Source organism: Chiloscyllium punctatum, chromosome 40 (assembly GCF_047496795.1).
Source record: "Chiloscyllium punctatum isolate Juve2018m chromosome 40, sChiPun1.3, whole genome shotgun sequence".
Taxonomy (NCBI): domain Eukaryota; kingdom Metazoa; phylum Chordata; class Chondrichthyes; order Orectolobiformes; family Hemiscylliidae; genus Chiloscyllium; species Chiloscyllium punctatum.
In genome coordinates, this window is record NC_092778.1 from 49,194,656 (window position 1) to 49,215,213 (window position 20,558).

At 42.2% G+C, this 20,558-nt stretch overlaps 1 protein-coding gene across 1 annotated transcript in view; it reads left to right on the forward strand.

Moving 5' to 3' along the window:
• Positions 1 to 20,558, forward strand: part of LOC140464585 (dynein axonemal assembly factor 5-like) — a 124,530-nt gene that overhangs the window by 64,463 nt on the left and 39,509 nt on the right. Inside the window, exons 5-7 of the mRNA XM_072559837.1 lie at positions 1,005 to 1,237; positions 7,531 to 7,743; positions 13,526 to 13,669. Coding sequence (XP_072415938.1) covers positions 1,005 to 1,237; positions 7,531 to 7,743; positions 13,526 to 13,669 — 590 coding nt within the window. The remainder of the gene's footprint in view (positions 1 to 1,004; positions 1,238 to 7,530; positions 7,744 to 13,525; positions 13,670 to 20,558) is intronic.

Here is a 20,558-nt window from a genome sequence, read left to right on the forward strand (position 1 = left end):
ATGTGAATTTGTCTGTGTATTAAAGCCATGAATGGTGCTAGGAAAGCTTTCATTGTGTTGATGTAACTTATAATTATAGAGCCGCAAAACATTAAACAGAAGATCCTGCCCTGTCTGAGTGCTGTAGTCTGTTATTTGTCATTGAAGGATATGAAGTTAAAACCCATTATTGGGTTTGTGGGTGCATGTGCTCCACAATTCTAAACCTCAAAAAATTGCAGGGTTGGTATGCATCTGAGATTAATCAAATATATTTAATCCAGGTGTGTGCTCTGAAGCTTTTGATTGTAAATTCATTTATTGCAATAAAGGAACTACTATTCGGCAGATCTTTTATTGCAATGATCGGGTCTGTATCTCTGCCGGAAGGTTCAGGTTCAAGTTTCACTTTGAGATACGATGACCGCTGAGGTGTGTCATCACATGCCCAAACAGTTAGATTTCAAAATTAATTTGCCTTTATATGCGGTAACTTTAGCATCTACCACAGCCCCCATACCGACCCTTTCCCACAATGTTCTCAACAGCCGAGTAGAACTAATGCAATGTAGGAAACGTGGCAACCAAATGACATACAGCAATACCTTTTCAAACAGCAATGAAATAATTTGCTTTAGTAATGTTGGTTGATAGACCAGTGTTGGCTCGGGCATGTGGAAATAATGCGTCTCTTTAAATAGTGTCTTTTTCATAAACTTGAGGCAGTCAGGGCTTCTGTTCAATAGCTTACGTTGAAGACTGCACAGTACTACTTCAAAACTGTAGGATACTGTGGACTGTATCACTGTTGTATTTGTTAATTTCTGCAGCTTCCTAATGAAAACCTCAGGTCTGCCAATTATATTGCATTGATTTCTTGCCTTAGTTAGAAAGGGGAACTATTATTGTCATTTTCGGACACACACGCATCCATGCTTTATGTATAAAAGTTGACCATTATTTGACCCCTGCAGTTTGTATCCTAATGGTGTCACTTAGACTGGACTTTTGTTCTTTTTTTTTAGCGGAACGACCTTGTCTTGGATGCCGAGAACTGGTGTTTCGGAACTTGTCCAAAATTTTGCCGGCCGTTAGTCGCGACATGACTGATTGGGTTCCTGCAACACGCGTTAAAGCATCACAGCTCCTGATTGTGTTGCTGCTCCATGCTGAAGATCACCTCACACAGCACATGGAGCTGCTTCTCAGTACCATGTATCGATCATGTTCTGATGAAGAGATGCTTGTGGTTCAGAACGTATGTAGCTGTTGTCTTTTGCTTTCCTATATGAACAATATTTCACTAATATTTATATCACAGATTTAACATGAATAGCCACATGATTAACATGATTAGATGGGGTAGGAGGAAAAACAGTTTTACATCAATGGTTAGGTCTCCTGATGCACTGCTTAAGAGGATTATGGATATACATTCAATTAAAGGCTTTTAATGGAAAATTGGACAAATATTTTGAAGAAAATAAAGCATGTACATCGTAAAAGAAAGAGGAGGATATTGGGATGAAATGAGTTATTGTTTTGAAACAGTCAGTACAAGTTTAATGTGGTTAAGCTGCCTGTGGGCATATTATTCTATACAATTAATCAGCATAAAGGTAAAGTTGTCATAGTCCCATTGGACCATAGGATTGCTTTCTCTCTTTAGAGAGAGACAGTTGGTGGTGACTTTAACCTGAGGATCATGACACCTCAGTTGAGGGGTGAGGTTGAGAAAGCAGGACCTTCATGGTGACTTGAAGCTGGTGTGGAAGTTGGACCATGCTGTTGGTAACACTCAGCATCACAAATCAGCAATCCAGTCAATTGAACTAATCAACAAAAGTACCTTGAAAATATCTTACATACAATGTCTCAGAGGAAAGTGTTTTTAACAAAATTTGGCATTGAATCAAGTTTTGAAGTGTATCATAATTTAAGCGGTGGAAAAGTTTAGGAATGGAATTCCACAGCTCAGAGCCAAGAGCATAACTGCCAATGGTAGAACAAAGAAAATCAGGGGTACAGTTCTCAAACCTTGTTTTCAATGTATGATATCAGTTGAGGCATTAACATGACAATTTAATTGCAGTTTATGTTTGACTGTTCCTTTTATTTTGAAAACTGTTGTCTTTTATTAGCATTTGCAACTTAATGTTTTCTGCCTTCTTAAAGGGTAATTTTTAGTACTGCAGAGTTTGTTTTCTCTAGGATGACAAACAAACACGATACACAGTAACTGTCAAGCTTTAATTTGACACTACATTTTAAAATGCTTCTACTGGGCTTTTTAAAAGTAATCAATGTTGGTAATAAATGCTAGTCTAACCCAGTAGCCATAAGTGATACCAGATGTAAACATTTTGTTTTCCAAGAGCAGTTTCCCAATCACAAAATAATAGAGTCGTAGAGATGTACAGCACTGAAACAGACCCTTCGATCCAACACATCCATGCCAACCAGATATCCCAACCCAATCTAGTCCCATCTGCCAGCACCCGGTCCATATCCCTCTAAGCCCTTCCTGTTCATATACCCGTCCAACTGCCTTTTAAATGTTGCAATTGTTCCAGCATCCACCATTTCCACTGGCAGCTCATTCCATACACACACCACCCTTTGCGTGAAAAGTTGCTCCTTAGGCCTCTTTTTTTATATCTTTCCCCTCTCACCCTATACCTATGCCCTCTAGTTCTGGACTTCCCCACCCCAGGGAAAAGACTTTGTCTATTTATCCTATCCATGCCCCTCATAATTTTGTAAACCTCTACAAGGTCACCCCACAGCCTCTTGCGCTCCGGGAAAACAGCCCCAGCCTGTTCAGCCTCTGCCTATAACTGAAATCCCAAAGACGATGTCGCATCAAATGCGTGGTTCATTTCCTACTTGTTACTGATAGAGCGACAGAGGAGGATAATTCTTCAAATTTAACCAGGAAAGGTTTTTGTATAGAAATGCTTCTGACATAAAGAGGGAATCGTTGTAACCTCATTCATGACAGGCCTTTAGTTTGATGTCTTTTTTTTTACACACACAGACCGTTTTGCATTGCCATGTTTGCAATCTGTTACCTGCTGAACTAATCTGCATTATATTGTTCGTTCTTCTCTGTTATTGTAAATTTGGTTCTTCCGGTAGTTTTCAAGGGGATGAACCCACCTAAATTCATGGTTAAGCATTTTTGCAAGGACTTAAAGCATGTTATTGAAAAGTTTTTTTTTGCTAAATACTTCATTTTAAGGGGCATTTATTCTCACATTGCTACGGTTTCAAAGTAGATGCATTAACAGAGGTAGGGCTGTTGAAAACTTATATGAATATTGTTACAAAGAAGTGGGAAGGAACTATGTTCACACATTCAAAATAATGTCACTTGAAGGAGTAGCATCTCTTTTCTGTGCTGGCCATTTTGAATAACAGAACAGATGTTGAATAGATAGTTAGATTGATTAAAGGTTTTGTTCTGTTTTAATTTTTAAAGCAGTAAAATATTGTTTGTTTTTTTGGAACATAAGTAACTGTGGCTTTCATCTCCTTAAGGATAACTTTTTTATGTTTCTGAAAATTGTGCAATTCACTGTGAATCACAAATGTAATAACATCTGTACACACACTGGAAAAGATGTTTTGATTTGAAGGAGTGATGACCATATTAGAAATAAATTTTTATTTATTTCTTGGGTGAAATTGATTTTTTTGGCCTGCTCAAAGCAAAATAGAGGAAATTCTACACTACTGTCAGCAGCCTCGACAATTAACAATAGTTGATTAACTATGTAGATGTGTTTTTGGACTGCAGTCTACTATTCCCAACATCTTGCATTATATACTGTTATCAATTTGTAATCTAATTTTTTTGAAATATTAAAGATAAATAGGATATTTTTAAATTCATTGATGAGATGTGGGTATGCTGGCTGAGCCACCATTTATTGTTCATCACTAGTTGTCTTTCAGAACGTGGTAAGGCTGCCTTCTATAACTCCTGAAGTCTATTTTGAGTAGATAGCCCCACAGTGCTGATGGGGAAAGAGTTCCAGGATTTTGGTCCAGCAACCGTGAAAGAAGGACTACATATTTCCAAGTCAAGATAGTGAAGTATTTGGAGAGGAACTTGCAAGTGGTGGTGTTCCCATGTATGTGCTGCCCTCATCCTTCTAGATGGTAGTTTTGTAATGATACTGTCACTTAAGAGGTTATTATCCTTTTTTATTTTTTAAAGAGAGGTTGTAAGGCAGAGGTGACAAACTGGCCACTGACTTAATAAACAACTTATGAGGCCTTAGGTTTTTTTAAAGTTGGAACAATGGAAGCAGCCTGAATGCGTGTGACCAGCTCTCTCAGATCCAGATTTTTGGATTTTTTTTTCAGTAACAATAGTAGCTATTGGGGTCTCAAAAGAGTTGGAAGCTTTAGCGAATGATTCCTAGCTGCTACTTGCTCTGAAATTTCTCTTGATTTTTCTTCCTCCTGGATTTGAGAAATGCACGTAATAATCTGTGTCAGAATTTGCCTTCTTGCCAAGGGGTGTCTTCTTGGAATGTTACGATGTAGGAACAGTTAATTTGTAATAGGTACCGTTGCTATTTTCAGTTAGGTTTTTTTTTCCCCAAAAATTCAGTTATTCTAAATTCCTCTTTTGTTTGTATTATAACTATAGTGTTTAAATTACCTGTGTTTTGCTTAACGTCAAGTAGTTTGACCAGTCGCAGTGCATCTGGCACACGACACTTCACAGCTAACTTTAAATTAAGAAAATAAGCTACTTTCTTAAAATATTTGTAGGGGGTCTGGTCTGGTCCATAACAGTGTTCATAAGTTTTGAATTGCTGCAGTGCATATTGTAAATGGTATACACTGCTGCTCCTGAGAGTATGTAACCCCATGGAATATTGATTAGTGCAGGATTGAGCAATGGTAATGACGCTGAATGTCAAGGGGTAGTAATTGAATTCTATCTTGTTGGAGATGGCCATGAACTAGCAGTTGTATGGTGTAATTGTTATTTGTCACTTGATAGCACAAGTTGGATATTGTCCAGGTCTTGCTGCATTAGAACAAAGACATCATCAGTATTTGAGGAGTTGTGAATAAAGTCATCGTCATACAGCATGGAAGCAGACCCTTCAGTCCAACGGATCAATACCAACCAGATCTCCCAATCCTACCTAGTCCCATTTGCCAGCATTTGGCCCATATCCCTCTCAACCCTTCCTATTCAAGTACCCATCCAGGTGTCTTTTATATATTGTAATTGTACCTACCTCCATCACTTCGTCTGGCATCTCGTACCATATATGCTCAATCCTTTATGTGATGGTCCTTTAGAAATCTTTTCCCTCTCTCTCCTTAAACCTATGCTGTCTAGTTTTGATCCCTACCCTTGACTATTCACCACCCTGTCCATACCCCTCATGATTTTATAAACCTTTGTAAGGTCATCCCTAAGCCTGTGACACTCCAGGAATAAAGCCCCAGTCTATTCAGCCTCTCCGTAGAATTCAAACTCCCCAATCCTGGCAACATTCTTGTAAATCTTTTCTGCAACCTCTTAAGTTTAATGACATCCTTCCTATAGAAGGCCGACCAGAATTGTATGTGATATTCCAAAAGTGGCTGCTATCGAAGGAACAAAAGAGAAATATAGTAGAGGAACAGACCCTTTGGCCTTCCAAGCCTGTGCCGATCATCATGCTCTTACTAAACTAAAAAAAAAATCAAATCTTCTGCCCTTATTTGGCCCATATCCCTCATTTTCCTCCCAAATCACGTAACCGTCCCGATGCCTCTTAAATGTCGCCAACCTATCTGCTTCCAAAGCATTTTCTGGTAGTGCGTTCCAGGCTTCTTCCACTGTCTACATGAAAAACTTCTCTTGCCCATCTCCCTTAAACTTTCTTCTTCTCACCTTGAACCTGTGCCCCCTTGAAATTGAAATTTCAAACCTGGGAAAAGGCCTCTGACTATCTACACTACCTTTGTCTCTCATAATTTTGTAGACCTCTATCAGATCCCCCCTCAGTCACAGTCTTTCCAGTGAAAACAATCCTAATCTTTTTAACCTTTGCTCATAGCCAATGCCCTGAAGACCAGGCAACATCCTGGTGAACCTTCTCAGCACTCTTTCCAAAGCTTCCACATCCTTCTGATAGTGTAGTGACCAATATTGCATACAGTACTTCAGGTGCAACCGGACAAGAGTTTCATACCACTGCAACATGGTTTGCCAACTCTCGGACTCCATACCCCAGCCGATGAAGGCAAGCATGCCATTTGCCTTCTTAATCACCTTGGCGAACTGTGGACCTGCATTACCAGATCCATCTGGAAGTTAATGTTCCTCAGGATCCTGCCATTTACAGTGTAATGCATACCTAAATTTGATCCTCCAAAACGCATCATCTCACATTTGTCTAAATTAACCTTCATTTCTGTGCCCAAGTTGCCAATCTATCCATATCCTGTTGTATTCTTTCGCAATCGCCAGCACTACCAGCAACTCCACCAATCTTTGTGTCATCTGCAAACTTAATAATCAGACCACCTTGATTTTCCTCCAAATACTTTATATATACTACAAACAACAGAGGACCTAATGTGGAACACCACTAGTTACTGGTCTCCATTGTGAAAAGCACCCTGCCACCACTACCCTCTGTCTTCTGTGACCAAGCCAATTATGTATTCATCTAGCTAGCCCACCCCAAATCCCATGTGGTTTTAGTTTTTGTACCCATCTGCCAGATGGGACTTTATCAAATGCCTTACTAAAGTCCATATAAACTACATCCACACACAGCCAGCCCTTCTCTCATCGATTATCTTTGTCACCTCTTCAAAAAATTCAATCAGGTTGGTGAGAAATGACCTCGCCCCTACAAAGCCATGCTGTCTGTCACTAATTAGCCCAGTTTTTTCCAAAAGTACATATATCTTGTCCCTCAGTATCTTCTCCAAGAGCTTCCCCACTACAGACATCAGGCTCACCTTCCTGTAATTTCCTGGATTATCCCTGCTTTCTTTCTTTAAACAAAGGTTCAACACTGGCGAATTTCCAGTCCTGTGGAACCTTGGCTGAGTTAAAGGGGATGCGAAGATATGCCCCAGCTATTATTTCCCTTATATCTTGCAGTAATATCTTGTACAGCTGCAACATAACATCCCAACTCATATACTCAGTGCACTGACCAATGAAGGCAAGCATGCCAAATGCTGCCTTCACCACCCTGTCTACCTGTGACTTCACTTTCAAGGAATAATGTACCTGTGCCCCTCAGTCTTTTTGTTTAGTAACACTTCTCAGGACCGTAACATTAACTGTATAAATCCTGCCCTGATTTGCCTTACCAAAATGCAACACTTCACATTTATCTAAATTAAACTCCATCTGCCACTCACTGGCCATAGGTGTTTGTAAATAATTTTATGACATTTGCAGTTTGTTTTAAGAAAATTTAATACTTTTCAAGAATGTACTTTAAATACATCAGGTGGTTGGATAAAGGTTTCCAGTTCCAAGCTTTTGACTTCTTGATACTTCTGTCATTTCAGTCTGTAAAGGCAGCAGAACTGATTGGAACATTTGTGGATCCCGAGGTCTTTTTGAAATTGATTCTGACAGCACTCAAGAAATCAGCCTGTACTGCTCACCTGATGGTTCTTAGTGCAGTCATTAAAGGTACCTCAAAACAAATGCTGCACCCACATCTGCTGAGAATTGGAGAGACCCTGGCACTTCCTGACATATGCCAAGTGTCCCAAAAGGTAAAGTTTGTTATCTAAAATCTTGCATTGTATTTTTCTTTAGTTTCATTTCTTTTCCAACAGAAGCAAAACCTTGTAGATATTGCAGATCAGAAATGAAAGTGAAAGATACTTTAAATGCCCAGGAGATCAGGGAGCATTTGTTGTGAGAAAAACAGAGCTGACATTTTGGTTCAGTAATCTTGTATCAGAACTGAAAAACTGAAATGTTGTGGTCTTGAAACAAGTATAGAGGGCAAGGGTGAAATATAAAGTCAGCACGTTACTGATTCTGCTGTTTACAGCTCCCCCAGACCTTTTAATTTCTTTTCTAGTCCCATTACCATATGACCATGGAAATGTAACAGCACAAAAAATAGCATTCAGCCCGTCATATGTATACTAACGAATAAACTCGGAACACATCTTTAGCACTTTGCCTGTAGCCTTGCAAGTTAGAATGCTTTAGGTGCAGATCCAAGTTCCTTTTAAAGGAGCTGAGGGTTTCTTGTATTTCACCTTATTGCAGAGCTTTGCTATTTATTCTTCCTTCCTCTGACAGCAACCCTCCCACCCCCACCACCCTACCACCACCACAACTCTCCACCTTCCTGTCTCAATTCTTGTGTATATGTTACACATCTAACTTTTGAATTTTCTCTATCCAAGGGTCTCAATATGTAATGTGATTTCTATCCATGGATCATTTCTGACCCCGAGTATTTGGAATATTTTCTGTTTTTCCTCTTTTTATCTTTTATAACTTAACATTTTTCATATAAGCAAAAGAGAAACTGAGTAAACATGGAAGTGAGACCTTTTGTTGTTCTGTTGTCTGTCATATGATGGAAGCATGTATGATGTGTTTTTGACTTTGACTGGGTGAAGGCAATTATTTTTTGGTTAGGAAACCTGACCAACTTGTATGAGATAACAATGCAATTTTGTCTTGATCACCTTAAACATTACAATAAAGAAGCAGAGTACCGAAACAGGAAATTCTAGAAATACTCAGCTGTAATGGCAGCATTTGTGGAGAGAAAGATAGTTAAGGCTTTGAATCCTTGACATTTGATCAGAACAAAAGAAGGGGGATTGGTGAATAGAAAAGCAGTACAATATTGAAACTGTAATTTAGTTGTTGCATGTTTCTCTGTTTATTTATTGATGCTAGCAGTACCAGATGTGGATTGGATTAGATTAGATTAGATTCCTGACCGTGTGGAAACAGGCCCTTCGGCCCAATTAGTCCACGCCGACCCTCTGAAGAGTAACACGCCCAGACCCATTTCTCTCTGACTAATGCACCTAAAACTATGGGCAATTCAGCATTGCCAATTCACCTGACCTGAATCTCTTGTGGGAGGAAACCGGAGCACCCGGAGGAAACCCACGCAGACACAGGGAGAATGTGTAAACTCCACACAGACAGTCACCCGAGACTGGAATCGAACCTGGGACTCTGGTGCTGTGAGGCAGCACTGCTAACCACTGAATGATGATATATACATGTTAGTGCGATGCACTTATCTGTTGGTTATTAGAAGGTGGAAAGGTAAAGATGAAATAATATTCCAAACAGTAGGCAGTTAGAGTCGTAGAATCTCACTGCATGCAAACAAACCCTTCGGTCCAACTCATCTGCGTCAGCCAAACATCCCAATCTGATTTCGTCCCATTTGCCAGTTTTTGGCCCATATCCCACTAAACCCTTCCAATTTATAGACCCATCCAGATGCCTTTTAAATGTTATAATTGTACCATCTCCACCGTTTCTTCTGGCAGCTTATTCTGTACATGCACCACCCTCTGCGTGAAAATGTTGTACCTTAGATCCCATTTAAATCTTTTCTCACCTTAAATCTATGCCCTCTCTAGTTTTTGACTACCTTGCCTGAGGAAAAAGACATTGGGTATTCACCTAATCTGTGCCCTCATGATTTTATAAATCACGATAAGGTCACCTCTCAGCATCTGACGCTCCAGGGAAAACAGCCCCAGTTTATTCAGTCGATGTAGAGAAGACCAAATCAGGAGCAAAGGGTACAGTAGCTGACATGTGGAAGTACATGGACCTAACAAGTGAACCGCAGATGGAAGGCCTTTACGGAACACTGATCGGGATGGGAAGGGAAATATATCCCTGGTGGTGGGGTCTGTTTGTAGGTGACCGAAATGGCAGAGGATAATGGAATATTTGCGGAGGTTGATGGGGTGGAAGGTGAGGTTCTGTCCTTGTTGTGGTTGGAGGGGTGGGGTTTGAGGGCAGAGATGCAGGAGGTGGAGGAGATGCACTGGAGGGCATCATTGACCACATGGGAGGGGAAACCTGTGCCCGCATCTTCCCCTTTTACCTCCGTCCAAAGCTTCAAAGGAGCCTTCCACATCTGTCAGAGATTTACCTGCACTTTGACACACATCCCTACTATATCTGTTGCTCCCGATGTGGTCTCCTCTACATTGGGGAGACAGGACGCCTTCTTGCGAAACGCTTCAGAGAACATCGCCGGGACATTTGCACAAAACAACCCCACTGCGCAGAAGCCGAACATTTAAACTACACCTCCCACTCCACCAAGGATATGCAGGTCCTGGGCCTCTTCGACCACCACACCCTAACCACCTGATGCCTGAAGGAAGAATGTCTCATCTTCCGCGTTGGGACCCTCCAACCGAATGGAATCAATGTTTCTTCTTTTCCCCTCCTCCAACCTTGTACCAGATCCAACCCTCCAACTCGATGCTGCCCTCTTGACTTGTCCTACCTGTCCATCTTCCTTCCCACTGACCCCCTCCAAATTCCCTCTCCAACTTTTCACCTGCACCCCCTTCTTCATCTACCTATCGCATTCTCAGATACCTCTTTCTCCACCCCCCCCCCCCCCCTCCCTTGGCCAACCCCTCATTCCTAATGAGGGGCTTGTGCTCGAAAAGTCGATTTTCTTAATCCTCAGATGCTGCCTGACTGGCTGTGCTATTCCAGTACTGCACTCTTCAATTCTTGTGCTTTTGTCAATGCTGCAGTAACTATTTTTGTATCTGAAACTTTACATTGATTTTAAAATCTGTAGTGTGAATGTGAAATAGTGTCACCCTGGTAATTCAGCTAAAGCTATCTGCCTAAGATTGTTTGAAAAATTTGTCACAAATGAAAATAATAATGAATCAGACTATTAAAATGCTTAAAGCATGCTGATCTGTAGCTTTTGTAATTCCTGCTTGACCAGCAATTAGTAATAGCAGCCAATTTGAGCAAAAGAATTAAAACAGGAATGTTTTCATGATTTGTCATCTACACATTTAATGACTTGTTTTTCATTAAGCTTGAGAGTCTGGACAACCTAATAGTATTTGAACCTTCAAACATTGAGGGATTTACCTTATTGTATATGTCAGAAACCCGCTTTCCTGTGCTTGAAGTAATCTTTAGAATGGATTGTATTATAATTCATGTAAACTGCTTTGGACTATTAACTAAGTACAGTTTGGTTAACAAGCCGCCGTTTTTCCATTTATTCTCTCAAATGTTGATGTGACATGAATATATTTATTTGGCATCCATAAGCCAAGCAAAGAAATGGATAAACTGGGAAGCTGTTAGTGTTTCTGGAAAACCTATTTGGAAGAAGTTGTCGTCGCAGAGTAACCAGAGACTACTTGTCAGTGAGAAGGTTGTTATGCTTCCGAGAAAGGAAAAAATGAAAGATTTTTATCCAAGGACTACTCCTCACTGAGTAAAATCATTCCTGAAGTACGTTTATAAGTTATACGTCAACTATTTGACTTAATAGTTTCACAGCGGTACAGATTTACTGAAGCAGCCCCAAGCTGTGACGTTGAAAGTAGTAATGCTGTTACTGGTAATGATGCCATTCGGATGTCTCTATTGCTATAATAACTTGTATTACTGATGATTAAAATACATTAAGCGCATTGTTACTTTGCTGAATTCCCATTTTTTGTTTGCTCTTGCAGTTTTTAGTTTGAAATTAGTTTGGATTCCTGCCCTCCTTGCCCCTGCCTTGCCTTTTCTGGATCTACTGTCTTGTAGAGAGATCAGTTTAATAGGTGCTCATCGACTGCATTACTTAGTTCAAGCGGCTGATCCACTTGTTGATTATTAAGGGATAGGTTGACATTTGTGTTGGAGAGCTGCACAAGGCCACTTTACAGTGTTTTAGATTTCGGAAATTCCATTTGAAAAACATGGCATAACTTCCCCTCATGAAAATGAAAGATGTTTTATATCAGAACAAACTTTGTTTCTTATTTGGGTGTAAATCAATCCATTTAATGAATAAAGATCATCTTGTACACTCATATCTTTCGGTTGAGATGTATGTCCCCTTCCTTTCAATAGGGCAATGTAATAGTACCGTACTGAGACGTGGTCAGGTTCCCAGTTTTGACCTCCCATGCAGTCTGGACTACTTTTGGTCTAGGGATACTGATCAAAGTCATTTGGCAAGTGTACACTATTTCTCTTCAACTTAGTATTGACTAGTATCCTTGGTAGACTGTTGTCAACATATGCTCCTTCCACTTGTTAATATTGTGCCTTTGTCAGGATTCACTTGGCACCACTCGCAAGTAGTAACTGGATGCCACCATTAAAGAAAAGATTGTTGCCACTGATTCATTATGTTTACTACTGTGGTTTCTAAAAAATTTTTTCTAGTTCTAGTTTTTTCTTTTTTTCTCTCATTGATAGACCTTCAAATATTTTGCACTTCAGTCACAATTTGATTGCATTTAGAAATACTTGAAGTTGCTAATTTTATGGTTACTGAGTGGAAGTGTAATAGCTGCCTAAGATAAAACATGAATTGCTGCTAAATGTTGATATTTGTTCCACTGCTTCTTTGAGAAGCAAAGGGAATTTTTTCTGTTCTTCCATTAGGTTGTATAGAATTGACCCGGAAACAAATTTCTTTTCCTGATTAGAGCCAGGTGTTAATAGTAGTGGCGAAAGAGAATATATGATGATTAACCCAACAGCAAATTGGGATTCTTTGTTGTGGAAGGAAACTCACTCTTTTCAAAAATTGTTCAGCGTCTTCTCTGGAGGTATTTGCCCTTGTGTTCTCAGCCAAAATTTGCACCTGGCAGTCTAGCTGAATGAAATCTGATCCATGTCTTTGAAATCTGTTGCATTAATGACAACCTGCGAGAAAATGGTATGAGAAAATAGATTTGTGTCTTTTGTCTAAACAAGTTGAGGAGAAAATTTTGTGCTTGTACAAAAGGAGCAGCACTTTAGCACACGTTAAGGTCAATTTTGATCTCATTTTAAATTAGCAGCCAATCTTTGGCAGTTTTCTAACACCAGCAATCAAACAAATGGAGACAAAGAAATCAAAAGTACACAACAAAATAATATGGAGGCAAAAATTACGTTAAATCAGTCCTTGCTAGCCATGATTGAAACTGTACACTAACCAGCAATCTTTTACCAGCAAACTTATTTAACTTTTATCTTGTGCCTGCTTCTGCTTCCAGAAACAAGTTGATCTGGATGAAGTAGCTGATGATTTGTAGGAACTGTGTACGTTCCCAATATTAAACCTCAAGTGCACTTTTTTTCACTTCTATTCCACCAGAGGAGTTGCACCTTATTGAATGGATAAAAACATAATTTGTAAAACATTCAAATATAGCTTTGAAATAAAATTTGCAATATATTTCTATTCAAGACAAATAATCTACTTTTGGGTTCTAGTCATACGTACAAGAATGAAATTAAATGTGCATTTATAGTGCAAAAATGTTAGTTGATTTTTTTTTCTTCTTTATGAAACTGTAGGTTGAGTATTTGGAACAGCTGCTTCTTTGTGTGCAGATCTTAATTACGGTATGTGGAAAGCAATGCAGTGAAATAAATTTGCATCTGCTTAAAGTGCTGGTGACCATCACATCCTTAACGTCTGACCAAGAACTGGAAAACAAGGTATTACCAAGTGCAAACTTACCCAGATCAGCTAGTTGAATAGCCTATCTGTAAATTAGGTTTTGAAATGGTTAGCACTTTCAAACAAAAATTAACTGCTGAGTGCATTCGCTGTCTTTTTAGCTTTAGCTTTAGCTTTAACTTTAAACACGTTATTTTATAACTGAAGTTTCACATTGCAATGTGTTTGATTTTTGTAAGTTGAAATGATTTTAAATGGAAGATACATTGAAGATGTATACATTGAATTAAGCTGAAAATGTGTTGCTGGAAAAGCGCAGCAGGTCAGGCAGCATCCAAGGAACAGGAGAATCGACGTTTCGGGCATCAGCCCTTCTTCAGGAATGAGGAAAGTGTGTCCAGCAGGCTAAGATAAAAGGGAAGAGGGACTTGGGGGAGGGGCATTGGGAATGCGATAGATGGAGGGAGGTCAAGGTGAGGGTGATAGGCCGGAGTGGGGTGGGGGCGGAGAGGTCAGGAAGAAGATTGCAGGTTAGGAAGGCGGTGCTGAGTTTGAGGGATTTGACTGAGACAAGGTGGGGGGAGGGAAAATGAGGAAACTGGAGAAATCTGAGTTCATCCCTTGTGGTTTGAGGGTTCCCAGGCGGTTCCTCCAACCGTCGTGTTGCCATGGTCTGGAGATGGAGGAGTCCAAGGACCTGCATATGTCCTTGGTGGAGTGGGAGGGGGAGTTGAAGTGTTGAGCTACGGGGTGGTTGGTCCGGGTGTCCCAGAGGTGTTCTCTGAAACGTTCCGCAAGTAGGCGGCCTGTCTCCCCGATATAGAGGAGGCCACGTCGGGTGCAGCGGATGCAATATTTGATGTGTGTGGAGGTGCAGGTGAATTTGTGGCGGATATGGAAGTGTCCCTTGGGGCCTTGGAGGGAAGTAAGGGGGGAGGTGTGGGCGCAAGTTTTGCATTTCTTGCGGTTGCAGGGAAAGGTGCCAGGAGTGGAGGTTGGGTTGGTGGGGGGTGTGGACCTGACGAGGGAGTCACGGAGGGAGTGACCTTTTCGGAACGCTGATAGGGGAGGGGAGGGAAATATGTCCCTGGTGGTGGGGCCCGTTTGGAGGTGGCGGAAATGACGGCGGATGATACGCTGGACATGGAGGTTGGTGGGGTGGTAGGTGAGGACCAGTGGGATTCTGTCCTGGTGGCGGTTGGAGGGGTGGGGCTCAAGGGCAGAGGAGTGGGAAGTTCAAAATCCACAAACCTGACTGCCCCGGCCGACCCATTGTCTCAGCCTGCTCCTGCCCCACCGAACTCGTCTCTGCGTACCCCGACGGTCCTGTCCCCCTTAGTCCAAGAACTCCCCACCCATGTTCGGGACACCACCCACGCCCTCCACCTCCTCCATGATTTTCACTTCCCCGGTCCCCAACGCCTTATCTTCACCATGGACATCCAGTCCCTGTACACCTCCATCCCCCATCACGAGGGACTTAAAGCCCTCCGCTTCTTCCTGTCCCATCGTACCAACCAGTACCCTTCCACCGACACTCTCCTTTGACTGACTGAACTGGTCCTCACTCTGAACAACTTCTCTTTCCAATCCTCCCACTTCCTCCAAACCAAACGAGTAGTCATGGGCACCCGCATGGGCCCCAGCTATGCCTGCCTCTTCGTAGGATATGTGGAACAGTCCATCTTCCGCAGCTACACTGGTCCCACCCCCCACCTTTTCCTCCACTTCATCGATGACTGTATCGGCGCTGCCTCGTGCTCCCAACAGGAGGTTGAACAGTTCATCCACTTTACCAACACTTTCCACCCCGACCTCAAATTCACCTGGACCGTCTCAGACTCCTCCCTCCCCTTCCTAGACCTTTCCATTTCCATCTCGGGTGACCGAATCGACACGGACATTTACTATAAACCGACCGACTCCCACAGCTAACTAGACTACACCTCCTCCCACCCTGCCCCCTGTAAAAACGCCATCCCATATTCCCAGTTCCTTCATCTCCGCCGCATCTGCTCCCGGGAGGACCAGTTCCAAAACTTTAAACACGTTATTTTATAACTGAAGTTTCACATTGCAATGTGTTTGATTTTTGTAAGTTGAAATGATTTTAAATGGAAGATACATTGAAGATGTATACATTGAATTAAGCTGAAAATGTGTTGCTGGAAAAGCGCAGCAGGTCAGGCAGCATCCTGTTCCTTGGATGCTGCCTGACCTGCTGCGCTTTTCCAGCAACACATTTTCAGCTTAATTCAATGTATACATCTTCAATGTATCTTCCATTTAAAATCATTTCAACTTACAAAAATCAAACACATTGCAATGTGAAACTTCAGTTATAAAATAACGTGTTTAAAGTTTTGGAACTGGTCCTCCCGGGAGCAGATGCGGCGGAGATGAAGGAACTGGGAATATGGGATGGCGTTTTTACAGGGGGCAGGGTGGGAGGAGGTGTAGTCTAGTTAGCTGTGGGAGTCGGTCGGTTTATAGTAAATGTCCGTGTCGATTCGGTCACCCGAGATGGAAATGGAAAGGTCTAGGAAGGGGAGGGAGGAGTCTGAGACGGTCCAGGTGAATTTGAGGTCGGGGTGGAAAGTGTTGGTAAAGTGGATGAACTGTTCAACCTCCTGTTGGGAGCACGAGGCAGCGCCGATACAGTCATCGATGAAGTGGAGGAAAAGGTGGGGGGTGGGACCAGTGTAGCTGCGGAAGATGGACTGTTCCACATATCCTACGAAGAGGCAGGCATAGCTGGGGCCCATGCGGGTGCCCATGACTACTCGTTTGGTTTGGAGGAAGTGGGAGGATTGGAAAGAGAAGTTGTTCAGAGTGAGGACCAGTTCAGTCAGTCAAAGGAGAGTGTCGGTGGAAGGGTACTGGTTGGTACGATGGGACAGGAAGAAGCGGAGGGCTTTAAGTCCCTCGTGATGGGGGATGGAGGTGTACAGGGACTGGATGTCCATGGTGAAGATAAGGCGTTGGGGACCGGGGAAGTGAAAATCATGGAGGAGGTGGAGGGCGTGGGTGGTGTCCCGAACATGGGTGGGGAGTTCTTGGACTAAGGGGGACAGGACCGTCGGGGTACGCAGAGACGAGTTCGGTGGGGCAGGAGCAGGCTGAGACAATGGGTCGGCCGGGGCAGTCAGGTTTGTGGATTTTGAACTTCCCACTCCTCTGCCCTTGAGCCCCACCCCTCCAACCGCCACCAGGACAGAATCCCACTGGTCCTCACCTACCACCCCACCAACCTCCATGTCCAGCGTATCATCCGCCGTCATTTCCGCCACCTCCAAACGGGCCCCACCACCAGGGACATATTTCCCTCCCCTCCCCTATCAGCGTTCCGAAAAGGTCACTCCCTCCGTGACTCCCTCGTCAGGTCCACACCCCCCACCAACCCAACCTCCACTCCTGGCACCTTTCCCTGCAACCGCAAGAAATGCAAAACTTGCGCCCACACCTCCCCCCTTACTTCCCTCCAAGGCCCCAAGGGACACTTCCATATCCGCCACAAATTCACCTGCACCTCCACACACATCAAATATTGCATCCGCTGCACCCGACGTGGCCTCCTCTATATCGGGGAGACAGGCCGCCTACTTGCGGAACGTTTCAGAGAACACCTCTGGGACACCCGGACCAACCACCCCGTAGCTCAACACTTCAACTCCCCCTCCCACTCCACCAAGGACATATGCAGGTCCTTGGACTCCTCCATCTCCAGACCATGGCAACACGACGGTTGGAGGAACCGCCTGGGAACCCTCAAACCACAAGGGATGAACTCAGATTTCTCCAGTTTCCTCATTTTCCCTCCCCCCACCTTGTCTCAGTCAAATCCCTCAAACTCAGCACCGCCTTCCTAACCTGCAATCTTCTTCCTGACCTCTCCGCCCCCACCCCACTCCGGCCTATCACCCTCACCTTGACCTCCCTCCATCTATCGCATTCCCAATGCCCCTCCCCCAAGTCCCTCTTCCCTTTTATCTTAGCCTGCTGGACACACTTTCCTCATTCCTGAAGAAGGGCTGATGCCCGAAACGTCGATTCTCCTGTTCCTTGGATGCTGCCTGACCTGCTGCGCTTTTCCAGCAACACATTTTCAGCTCTGATCTCCAGTATCTGCAGTCCTCACTTTCTCCTCTACATTGAATAAAGTTCAAGTATTAGGTATAAAACTAAGGTACACTGAATGTTAGCTGTTTCCCAGTAGATTGTGTTCTTGTCTCTTGGTCAGATGTTACGACATCAAGTTCTATTTCTGGACTTGAACCCAAAAATCAGAGGATATTCCAATGCAGAAGTGAAGCTGCACTGTTGAAGGTGCTGCAGTTAGTTGAGAGATTGAATCAAGGTTCCCTTTACCCCCTCAAGTGGATGTAACATATTACATGGCACAATTTCTGAGTAGATTAAGGGAGCTATCCCTGATGTTATCGCCAATATAAATGTCTCAGACAACACCACACAACGATTATCTGGTCATTGTCACATTGTTGTGTATGGGAGTTTGCTGTGCAGAAGTTGACTGTTCGGATTCCTAAATTAAAAACTGTGACTAGACTCAAAATGTTTAATTGACTGTAAAGAACTTTGAGAACGTATTGGTCCTAAAAGGTAAAATCTTTTTAATGTTTTTCAAATGACAAATTCAATGTTGGTCACTCATCCAGAATCAGGTTTGTCTCTGTGCATTTTCTCTTTCACTTGCATCATTATATGTGCTTTAATTCTAACATTGAATTACTTATCTGGCTTGGTTTCTAACTCTATGATTGATTGCCTTGTCATGTCAGCAAAGGTGCAGTCAAGTTGCTGTTGATTGTATTGGGATATTAAAACCCTAGTTTGCTTTTGTCGTCCAGCACTTTGCCATAGTTTTGCTTGAATTTGAACTTCAACTTTAATAGCTAGTTTAACAACACTCGGTCTACACTGAGGGATAAAAGGCCACTTTTGACTCAAGTGCAAAATTTCCAAGAGGTTTCCAGTATGGCCAGTTGGATACATGTGTTAATATGTTGATGGATTTTCAGAATGCCTTTGGCAATATTCAATTAAGTAGTTATGAGCAGGTTATCTCACGGAATGGTCATGGAGATCACATATTTCAATGTACAACTTTTGGTTGAGGACACTGCAAATGAAACTGACAATTTGGCTAATGACAAATTTAAAAGGATTCGTATTTTCTTATTAATGATATCGAGAGAGGATCAGACACTTTGCAGTGAAGTGTGAAGTAGTGTGGAGTCACATGGGAATTAGGTTAACTTCAGTAAGCTTACTGCAAGTTTGGCTCTTTTTGTTGTGAATAGATTTATGAAGTCGCACCAAGCACAGAAGACAAGGTGAAAAACATTAGTTGGTTGGATTAGTAAAGGTTAGAATAGAGATTTCAAGGTAACAAGATTTTGGAATGCTTTGAACGTGATCCCCTGAAAAGCATTGGTCAGGTTTTCTTAACTTATTTGTCTTTGAGAGGTGAGCAGTGAAGATTCTTATGCCGATCTTCAATTGAGGTCAAGTTGGACTGTTTACGTTGGAAAGGAAAATCCTTTTGAGGTGATCTCATTTTGAAGTTTTCAAGATTAGGAGGAGTTGGAAAAATAATTGATCCAAATTCTTTATATTAACAAATAGTTAGCACTCTAAGAAAAGAGATGGAACTTTATATTAAAGAGTAATGAAGCACCTGAATAAGCAAGAAAGTACTTGCACTGTGCAACGCTTTTCACCAGCTCACGATATCCCAAAATACTATTAAAGGTACTTTTGTTGTCATCAGTGTAATGTCGGAGTAAATTCATATGACAATGATATTGAAATGTTTCAAAGTTTAAAAGACTGTTTGAAGACATTTTTGAGAGAGATTTAGGGGACAAGTGAGATAGGTCTTGTCTCTGGCAATTCAGTGGCTGAATTGGGTGGAAGGCATTTCCTGCTTAGAGAAATCTAAAATTTTGTACACTATAAAATTATGTTATGCCTTTTAAATGACGTCAATCTAAGGCAAAATTGTTCTCAGTAACATAGAACATTACAGCGTTGCCTTCAGCCCTTGACGTTGCGCCAGCCTGTGGAACCAATCTGAAGCCTATCTATCGTACACTATTCCATTTTCATCCATATGTTTATCCAATGGCCATTTAAATGCCCTTAAAGTTGGCAAGTCTATTACTGTTGCAGGCAGGCCGTACCTGAGTAAAGAAACTACCTCTGACATCTGTCCTTTATCTCTCACCCCTCAGTTTAAAGCTATGTCCCCTTGTGCTAGCCATCACCATCTGAAGAAAAAAGCTCTCAGCGCCCACCCTATCTAACCCTCTGATTAACTTATTTGTCTCAATTAAGTCACTTCTCAATCGTTTTCTCTCGAATGAAAACAGCCTCAAGTCGCTCAGCCTTTCCTCGTAAGACCTTCCCTCCAACTAGGCAATGTCCTAGTAAATCACCTGTGAACCTTTTCCAAAGCTTCCTCTAATGGGGTGACCAGAACTGTACACAATACTCCGAGTGCGGCCACACCAGAGTTTTGTATAGCTGCAATGTGACCTTGTGGCTCTGAAACTCAGTCCCTCGACCAATAAAAGCTAACACACTGTATGCCTTCTTAACAACCCTATCAACCTGGGTGGCAACTTTCAGGGATTTATGCTCATGGACACAAAGATCTCTCTGCTCATCTATACTGCTAAGAATCTTACCATTAGCCTAGTACTCTCTCTATTCCTGTTGCCCCTTCCAAAATGAATCACTTCACACTTTTCCACATTCAACTCCATTTACCACCTCTCAGCCCAGTTCTGCAGCTTATCTATGTGCCTCTTAACTTGCAACATTCTTCGGCACTGTCCACAATTCCACCTACCTTAGTATCATCCGCAAATTTACTAACCCATCCTTCTATGCCCTCACCCAGGT